The 9,788-nt window shown below is 51.5% G+C and overlaps 1 protein-coding gene across 1 annotated transcript; it reads left to right on the forward strand.

Moving 5' to 3' along the window:
- Positions 1–655: 655 nt before the first annotated feature.
- On the forward strand, positions 656–3,350 carry LOC117310647 (testis-specific Y-encoded protein 2-like). Its single transcript, XM_073799788.1, has 6 exons — positions 656–1,183; positions 1,791–1,868; positions 1,971–2,082; positions 2,180–2,325; positions 2,432–2,520; positions 3,174–3,350. Exons 1-6 carry the CDS (start codon positions 656–658, stop codon positions 3,187–3,189), a joined length of 969 nt encoding a protein of 322 aa, XP_073655889.1. The 3' UTR covers positions 3,190–3,350.
- Positions 3,351–9,788: the final 6,438 nt, after the last annotated feature.

Here is a 9,788-nt window from a genome sequence, read left to right on the forward strand (position 1 = left end):
CAAAGAGCTGGGTTTGCCGGACACTCCCCTCTCATGCCACAGAGCTTCGGGCTCTATGTCCCCTGGAAGAAAAGTATCCAGCAACTTCGGCCACCATGCATTTCCTTGTACATTTTCTGAGAGCTCCCAGTGGTTAAAGGTCCCGAGGCAAACCGGATATTGATTTTCTGATTTTGGAGCGCGAACTCCTGGCTCCAACTGGCACAGGCCACATAGGTATCACAGGGCACCCGGGCACCCCAGACGCAAGGCCGGAGGCCTCCCTGGAGGCGAGCTCCTTGTGGAACCTGGGCTGCTAAGTCCGGGGGACGGGTGTTTTGGCGGACCCGGCAATCCCGGAGACCGGCCTGTTTCCACAGGGCGAGGGGCGAGGCAGCCGAGGGTGACGCCCACTGTCCTCGCCCTGATTGGTCGTGATGGGGCCGAGCGGCCTGGGCGTGGCTTGGAGCTGCTTCCTGCCATCTGGACACGCATGCCTGGTGGCCAATGCTCCTGCGCATGCGTTTCAGCTCTCTTCACCGCAGAGGCTCCTGGGAACGGTTCAGCCTGCAGCGAAGGGCGATTGTAGTCGTTGGGCCTGCGTGGTGCTCGGCCCACGTGCTGAGCTTCCAACTGCCGCACCTTCGCCGCTGCCCCAGCTCAGAGCCAGGTCCGCATGGGCAGTGAGGCGGGACCCGGGGTCGTCCTAGGTGTGGGAGGGGGTCCTCAGGAAGCAGGGGCCCACGGGTCCCCAGGTGTGGCGCGGGAGGTGGGTAGGGTGCTGGCCCTAGCTGATGGGTGGGGCGAGGAGGCCGCCATCTTTAGCGGGGAGGTGGTGCGGCAATGCGCGGCCCTGTTGGAGGGAGAGGTGGCGCGGATCATGGAGGTGTTTTGGCAGCCTGTGGAGGACATGATGGAAGAGCTGGAGGTGGTGGCGGAGAAGCAGCAGCAGCAGGTGGTGGCGGAAGAGCAGGAGGAGAAGCCCCAGGAGCAGGGGCAGGAAGAGCCAGGGCCGTCCCCGAAGAGCGCCTCGCTGGAGGCGCTGGAGGCGCTGAAGGTCTTGCAGTTACAGCTGGAGCCTGTGAATAGGGAGTGCAGCCGACAACACTTTCGTCTCAAGGTCACAACACTTCGGAGGCGGAAACCTTATCTGGAACACAGAAGCACCATCATCCAGAGCATCCCTGGCTTCTGGGTCAAAGTTGTATCCTTAATTTTGTATTTGAGAGACCACGTTGTGGCCGGGCTAGTGCAAGGGGTACCTAACATAGCGGGCCGTTTGGGTACCAAAATGTATCCGTTGGATTGTGCATTGTGGGCACACTCAGGGAAATGTGATCCTGAAATTGTGGGGGCATGCTGATTTTCTGCATAGCAGGAAGTAAGACTAGGGCTTTAGTTGCAGAGGTCCAAAAAGGTATTGTCATTAGTGCCAGGGCCTCTTGAGACAAAAGAGTTGTCTTGTGCACAGGTTCTTCTTGGAATAACCATCAGGGAAAACGGAGGTGAGAGTGGGGAGTTATGAAAGCGCATCCTAGTTAGAGCCAGGAGTGTTTGCTGTGCGGAAGTAAGCTTGTTCTGTCCAGATGGAGATCAGGGCCTCCCTCTCAGAATCGGAGGCTCCCTGTTTTAGTGCACAGATATGCACACCCCGAGGGGCTCATTGTTCCTTCATGCAGTCTGTATTGAAGGAATAGGACTAGATGCTAGTGGGGCCTTGAGATCAGACACTCCCAGGCCGCTGTCCAGGCTCGCTCTGTTCTCCCAGCCCTTTCACCTCCGGCATCTAGAGGCTCCTTGACGTAAAGCAGTTTGTGAACCACCCCCGGATGTCGGCCATGATTAGCACCCAAGATAAAGACATGCTTAGCTACATGACCAACTTGAAGGTCAGGCTGGGGAGGAGAGGGGAATTGATTTATCCCGGAAAGCAGGAAAGAGCAGGTCTGCTGGAGAGAGATTTCACCCTCCGCCTCCACTTTGTCCGGCAGGTGGAGGAGTTCGCAGATCGCAGTGATTACCGCAAGATCATGTTGTTTTTCCGGAAGAACCCCTATTTCCAGAATGAGGTGGTTGTTAAGGAGTATCTCATTGAGGTCACTGGTAAGTGACAGCTCCCTCGATCGTGGGGGAGGGCAGATGGGGTGAGGTGAACTTGAAACGTGATTTAGGCCCTTGTCCCACGCTCCTTTTCCCGCAGGATATAGGGCATCTCATCTCGCTCCAATTCAGTGGCACCGTCGTTTTGAAAAGGAGGTGTATAGCCGCAGGCACAACAACAGTGGCCTTAACTTCTTCAACTGGTTCTCTGACCACAACTGTGTAGGATCTAGCAGGATTGCTGAGGTGGGGTGCCTCTGGGCCTCCTCAGCAATGGCGATGTTGGTCGGGGGAAGGGGTGTGGGCCTGGCCTGGCCTGGCCTGTCCCGACCGGGCCCCTTTCCCCTACCAGATCATCGGCGAGGACCTGTGGCCCAATCCCCTGCGCTACTACCCGAGGGAGAAAGGCCCCACCGGGACAGGTCACCGAGAGGAGGACAGGTGGGTAAGGAGCCCAGGGGCTGGGCGCTGAAACGAGTAAGCTGGGTCGTTTATTTCACTCATGGAGGAGTTGAGGCTCAGAGGCATACAGTGACACCAGGGCGTGAGGGCGTCAGGGTGCGACAGCACGTCTGGAAAACTGCAGTGCAGGACTGGTTCTGACTAGGGAAGCTTTAGGCGAGTGAAGCAGCATGAGAGTCAAAGTCACTGAGATTCAAAGGTGCACGTCTCTGAACTGTCATTCCATGGCCATCAACCCCACCCTCAGGCCTCCTGTAATGCCCCCTTAAATTTGGGCTTGGCTTTGGGCTTGCCTCAGGTTCCCCCCCACCACCCCGTTTCCACAAAGGTGTGTGAGTCCCCTTTGTGCAAAGCCTTACCCCGCTGTCCCATCATTTTTTTCTGTTTTGATCATCACCGTCATCTTTTACTTTTCTTATGCATTTTCTTCACCTGCCATGGCTATTGTGAGAACAGTGGCCATTTTGCGTCGATTATGAAGAAAAGTTTCTAATATGCGGTTGGAGGAAATGTAAGAGATCACAGGGGATGTGACTCTGTCTCCTGGGCAGGGCCTTAAAAAGTTAAAGCGGTCTTTAGCATCGTTCAGAGAGGTTGGGTTATTATGTGTGTGCCTGTGTGTGTTTTCAAAGGCACTCCCGATCTTGAGATGCGTGTGATGGAGCATCGCCCTTGACCTAAGAAGCTGCTTTGGGTGAAGGCGAACGGTCAACGTGGTTGTCGTACACACGAAGAAACGAAGAGAGGTCTGGTGGTGAGACGTACAGAGAGGGAGACACCAGTAAACCTGGAATAAAACCGGAAGATAAATAAGCAGCATCAGTTGTATGTGTTTGTGTGGTGTTTGTGCAGGGGCTCAGGGTAGACACATCAGCCCCAGGCAGGCTTCTCAGTTTGCTGCCTGGGAATTACCAGGCCATGGAGAGTTGTAGAGGTGGGGGGAAATCATACTTTGGGATTGCATCAGAGGATGCAGTTCTGCCTGTGGGATGGGGGTTGGGGAGGAAGGAGAAATAAGAGAAGGACTGGTTAACTGGGGCCTGTCATTTTTCCAAGGGAAATGCGGAAGTTCAAGGAAAGGGCCTGGTGAGCAAGGGCCTGAGATTGAAATGCTGGAAGTTAATTTTGTTGGATAGTGGTCCTCCATGTATCCTCCCTGTTGCATATCATCAGACACTTCAATGGGATACAACGGGGGGAAGCCTTAGCATTTAATTCACTGTTGGACCAGATGCCCTTCTAGTGCATATGAACACAGGGTCTTTTGCTGAGACAATTAGCCTCTCAGGGCTAGGGTTCCAGACAACATCTCAGGACATGGGGGTATAAGGTGTATGGAGGACATCTGAGGAGGTGAGGGAGACACGGGTGGGAAGGCAGTGAGGATGTTAGTTTGCTCTGGCAAAGGTGACCAGGGGAAAAGGTAAGTTTGCTGGGAAACGGCTAAGCAAACAAAAACGGAGTCCCTCACATCTGAGTGAGCTCACGTGAACTCTGTTCTTTTTTCCGGGGGACTCAGTTTGGGTACAAAAGGGCACACGGGGAGAGGGGAAAGGTGGGGGGAGTGGGGAGTTGGGGATGTTAAACAGGCAAGTGCCAGGCCACCCAGCTGTGTGCTCTCTGTTCCGTGACGGCACAGTGGTTAATACCCCTATTTTCAGACAGGCTTAAGCCCTCTGCCCAAGGCCCGCTTCAGGCCAGGTCCCCAGAAAGTAAACATTTTTCTCATGAACAGTCTGGTAGAGGTGTCCCATCCTCGCTGAATGGCTGGGCACACCGTGTTTCAACCACAAAGGCACTGTCCTTCTTCTGGGGCCTTGCCAGCACTCTGTGCCCCTGAGGCCAATGGGAAGACCTAGAGCATACCGAGCTCACCCAGGAAGTGGTGAGCACTTCGGGTGCTCCTTGCCAAGTGGCTGGCTGCTTCCCAGAAGCACGTCTGTCTCTGGACCAGGCAAAGGACAGACTCTGCCACAGACGGAGCAGGGAATGTTCAATGTTTGTCCCCCCAGTGTTCTTCTCTCTTCCCAGATACAGCGGCTCCAGCACAGGTGTCCCTGAGGGTGGCATATTGACAGTACCATTTCCGTCCCACGTGTTGAGCTGTCGCTCAACGACTTTTGGTAGAAGAGCCTTCTCCCAAAAGCCCCAGCTCTTTCCAGGACGAGGGTTTGACAATCAAAGTTCATGGAGTCACGGATGTCCCCTTCAAAGTGCATTGGGTTAGATCGCCTGCTCAGTGTCAGGTTTTGTATTTGAACATCTACATTCCAGCTATGCCCCTTCTACAGTGCAGACATCCGAAGGTCTAGAAGGCAAGGCTTGGCCTTTGCCCGCTGCTGTCCCCACAACCACCCCACAGACACTGTAGAAACAGGTCTTCTCAGCTTCTCGCACTGTACACCTCAAGGAACCCTTGGGGCTTCCGCATGCTGGTCCCTGTCTTTCCTGGTGCTGGTAAAAATAAACTATGCTCTGATAACCCTGCAGTGGGAGTGGGACAGCATACTGGTGCGTGGTCTTAGGCAACCTCAGACGGGGCTTGTTCTAAGGACTCCAGGATGTTTATCCACATCCAGAACATTTAGTAAGGTCTTGCAAAGGACTTAATCACCAAAGCAAAGGTTGGGACAGGCTCCCCCAACTCCTAACATCTCCTGCCAGTGCTTAGGTACCAAGGCTATGCTTAGGCCTGACCTGTCCTGGAGTGAAGCTGGGCAGACGTTCATGGATCAGGTAGCGGAACTGTAAACTGTGGACGGTTGACTTGATTGTCATTGTCTGGAGACTTGGCATGATGTGTGCCCCAGAGGCTATAGCTTACTGAGTTTCCTCCTGGGCTACAGAGCTTAGACGTAGGTGTGACCCGGTCTCTTAAGGGCTTTTTCACGTGGGGCCTAATATCTAGGTGCGAGTAGATTGAATGCACAGTTGCACACGTTGCCTGAGGTTTCCTTCCGTTGAACTTCAGGGCATGTGAGGCCCAGCAGATTACTGATCAATCTATGAGCATTCTGGCTCAATCACTCTGAGCCACGTTTGCGTTTCCTGGTCTCTGGACATGTTCGTGTTTTCCTCTGTCTGAAATGAAGATGGTGTGTCCGTGTTGTGTTTGCCCATGATCTCACTCTGAGCGTGAGTTGGTGTTCCTTCCTCTGGCTTTGCCCATGCCTTCGTCTCTCTGATCTTCCACCCATGCCTGTGCCCATATGCACGCCTCTAGTGCCATAGCTGTCTCAGTCTGTTCATGTCCCTGTTTCGATACACGTGCTCTGGGGTGCTGTTACTCACTTACTTATTTGTTAAAGTTTGTGTCTCTGAGTTGGTCTGTGCCTGCGTTCCACCCTTTCCTCCATTCCTGCATCAAATGCTTCCACCACCTTGAACTGGGACTTTTTTGTGACTTCCGTTATCTTTGTGAGCAACAAGAAATGCTTTATTGCAGGTGGAGTTAGCAGTGACACACATTTGGAAACAGAGGAATAGGCATGCCCTTGTGGCAAATCACCAACAGACAAGAATATCTTGGTGGAGGTGAGAATATCAATTACGGCCCCCAGAGGGTGATGAGGACATTGAGGGAATGCATTTGCCAGGGAAGCTTCCAGGAGGGGAACGTTTGGGGTTGACTTGTTAGTGTTTTGTAAACACTAGTGCAGGAGTGAAGGAAGATGACTCTTATTCCTCCCCATTTTATTCTTGCGTTGCTCATTAAACCGACATTATGTGGGCACAATTTCTTCATGATTTTTAATAAAGCATCACCCGAACGATAGGAATTGGGGCTAGTCTTCCTGTGAAGAGAAAAGTTGTTAGAGAATCCTTGCCCTCGGTGACCTCCTATGACCCAGTGAGAGGGGGTGCATGAACAAAATACGGGCATACCGAATAGAAACTCGTGGACCAAGCACCTCACCCAGAGGATCAGGTGGTGCTGAAGGAAGGTGAGGGCTTCAGGAAGAGAGAGGTATGAGTAAAGGAAAGTGTGACGTGTAGATTCATGAGTTTTGCCATACCTGAAGAGTGTGAGGGGCATGATTTCTTGAAATACTTGTCCTGCCCCTTTCCTGTCTCCACCTGGGACTGCAAATACGTAAGCCTCGGATTGCTCAGTGGAGTCTGGCAAATAATCTAGGCTGTTACATTTTCTGCATCATTTTTGTTCTCTTTCTGCTCCTCAGCCAGGATGATTTCAATTAACCTGACTTTAGGTTTTGTGATTCTTCTGCCTGCTCAAACCTTCCTTTGAAGTCTCTACTGAAGGTGTTGATTCACATGCTGTGGTTTTTCAGCCCATAATTCCTATTTGTTTCTGCTTTAAATGTCTCTTTGTTGAGATTCTCTATTTCGCTAGACCTTGGTCTCCTGGTTTCTTTTAGTTCTTGCTCCATCGTTTCCTTTGTCAGGTGAGCGTAGGTATGACTCTTGATTGAATGTCTGCCTACAGAGTTAAAGTACTTGGTTTCCTCATGCACAGTTTCTATTAATTTGCTTATCTGACCTGTGATGGGGCAAACACACACTTGTTTCATTGCATGCCTTGTAAGTGGTGTTGAAAACTGGAGATTTTGAAGTTTGGAATGCAGTAAATGGGGAGAAGCTTCTTCTCCCTCGTATTCATGTGTGGCTGCTGGTTGTAGTTGATCCTTTCCGTTACTATGCCGAACTATTTTTGGTTAGACGGCTTTCTTTGCCGTGTGCTGTGTAGTCACTGGTGTTTCTGTTCCACTACGTGGGTGGACACAACCGATTATTATTTTTTTAAACCGCCGGGGTGCTGGGTCAGGGGGTTTGGGGAGGTAGCAAGGAAACACAAATTTCAAAAACCACTCTCCTGGTCTCTGCAGATTACCTTGGGGCTGGGTGCACAGCTTCATCACGGTATACACCATTTTCATTTTCCCAAGTTTTCCCACCCAGTACACCTGGAGACTAAAGATCAGCCAGAGGTGAAAACTTAGGGTCTCCTCAAATCTTTTCTGAGCCAGTGAATGTGTGTGACCTTGTCTAGCAACACGGGGACGGGCAAATTTCTCCTTTACCCCTGTTGAGGTCCTTTTGGCTCTCCTAATAATTATGTGGACACAAGACAGATTAACAGGAAAAACAAACCAATTTAATTCATGTACACAGAGGTCTCAGAAATGGGACCGCCTGAAGTGACCAAAGCCCGCTGAATGTATCTAGTTTTGGACAAATAAATATTTTTGTACAGTCGACAAAACAAAGAAGCCTGTGCTTGCTTGGGTAAGCAGCCTAATGAAGAAGTGTCAGCGTTCGTTTATCCAGCTTTCTTAGCCTTGAATTTCCTAACTGTGGTGACAAGGATGCTTTCTAGCCTCCTGCCATAGGGAGGATACCGTCACATGGATTTAGTTCGCACTTTGGGGGAAGGCAGGGGGCCAGAGTATTTTTGTTGTGGTTTTCAATCATTTCCCCTCACTGACCGTTTCCCTGGTAGCCTCCGTTCAAAATAATCAACGTGCCAGTGAGGCATATCTTGGGCGGCCCGCTCTGAGCCCCAAGGATTCCCTCCTCTGCAACTTCCCTTGATGTTTCACAAAGAAAAGGCTAAGGTGATGGCCGGGGAGAGCAAAACTGGGTGAGTAGCTCAGTGCTAAGAGACCTGCAAAGGGAGAAAAGAACATAGGTTAGAATGAGGATGAAGAAAAACAGAAAAGAACAAATCAAATCAAAGTACATTTCCCCAAACCCTACCGAAACAGTTCCCCAGTCCTGGGAAGACATCAGTCCAATAAAACGGCTTTGCTTCATTTATGTGACGAAAGCATTTCCTTCACTTTTAATAAGTTGGAGACTATTTTTCCCATTTGATTTACGTAGAAGCAGTATTTTCCACCGATGATTGCATAATCTCATCCTCGCCGAGCAGTCAGGATGTCCAGAGCAAGTCCATTTTGGAGCACCACTGATGCTAGGCTGTTAACTTCTGACTGAAGTATTTTCACACTTTGCATAGGGGAACTGAACTCTTGTTCCACTACCATGGAGAGTTAAGATGGCTGTTCTAATTCATAACCTCCATAGCTTGGGAATAAGATCCTGAACAATGAAAAGAAGTTGGAGTTGTGATACCCAATGGATTGTCTATGACTTCCCTGCTGGCACCTTTATGGGACACAGTTTTATGAACAAAGGAGCCCAGGTTTGTAATTTGGCTGCATTTAGGGTGGAGTATTTGGTGACAGAAGGAGCCAGGTATCCAAGTCCCCATTGTCCTGACCGGTTAGGTGGACACCCTTTATATACTTTGCTGCCACCTAACATAAAAAGACCAGTGTGGTTTGCAGACAAGGTTACAACTGAGGCTCGGGCTTCAGAGGGCAGGTCCCAGGGAGAGGACTGGGGTTGGCTGCGTGAACACAGCCTGAAGGGGGCTAGTGCGCCACAGCTAGCCGGGAGGGAGTCCAGGGAAAAGTCTGGAGCTGCCGAAGAGGCAAGAGACCATTGTTTCGGGGTGCGCGAAGAGAGGGGATTCGGAGCACCGCCGAAACGAGCTTCAGAGACGGGCGCGAGACGCAGCTGTCGGTGAGGACAGAGACGGGCGTGAGACGCTAAGGCTGCTGCTGCCGCCACCAAGGAGCCTGTGTGCGAGCACAGGTCACGATCCACACCTCCCCTCCCGGGAGCCTGTGCAGCCCGTCACTGCCAGGGTGCCGGGATCCAGGGACAACTTCCCTGGGAGAACGCACGGGGGGCGCGCCTCAGGCTGGTGCAACGTCACGCCGGCCTCTGCCTCCGCAGGCTCGCCCCGCATCCGTACCCCTCCCTCTCCCCACTGGCCTGAGCGAGCCAGAGCCCCCGAATCAGCTGCTCCTTTAACCCCGTCCTGCCTGAGCGAAGAACAGGCGCCAGACGGCGACCTACATGCAGATGCAGGGCCAAAGCTGAACCCCAGGAGCTGTGCAAACAGAGAAAGGGAAGTCTCTCCCCGAAGCCTCAGGAGCAGAGGATTAAAGCTCCACAGTCAACTTGATGTACCTGCATCTGTGGAATACCTGAATAGACAATGAATCATCCCAAAATTGAGGCGGTGGACTTTGGGAGCAACTGTAGACGTGGGGTGTGCTGTATGCGACTACTAGCTTATGATTTTTATGTGTATCCTAGTACAGTTTTAGCCCTTGGTATCATTGGTGGATTTGTTTATTGGTTTGGTTGCTCTCTTCTTTTTTTCCGTGTATTACTTTTTTATTATTTTTAATTTTTTTATTTTAATAATATTT

The sequence above is a fragment of the Tursiops truncatus genome (genome assembly GCF_011762595.2).
Source record: "Tursiops truncatus isolate mTurTru1 chromosome Y unlocalized genomic scaffold, mTurTru1.mat.Y SUPER_Y_unloc_1, whole genome shotgun sequence".
NCBI classification, from domain to species: Eukaryota; Metazoa; Chordata; class Mammalia; order Artiodactyla; family Delphinidae; genus Tursiops; species Tursiops truncatus.

What these genes read in the sequence shown, in the direction of transcription:
- LOC117310647 (XM_073799788.1), top strand. Translation starts at nt 656, where the DNA reads ATGGGCAGTGAGGCGGGACCCGGGGTCGTCCTAGGTGTGGGAGGGGGT. An exon ending in GCTACATGACCAACTTGAAG is followed by an intron (nt 1,869 to 1,970) that starts GTCAGGCTGGGG and finishes TTTGTCCGGCAG; the next exon opens with GTGGAGGAGTTCGCAGATCG. An exon ending in GTATCTCATTGAGGTCACTG is followed by an intron (nt 2,083 to 2,179) that starts GTAAGTGACAGC and finishes CTTTTCCCGCAG; the next exon opens with GATATAGGGCATCTCATCTC.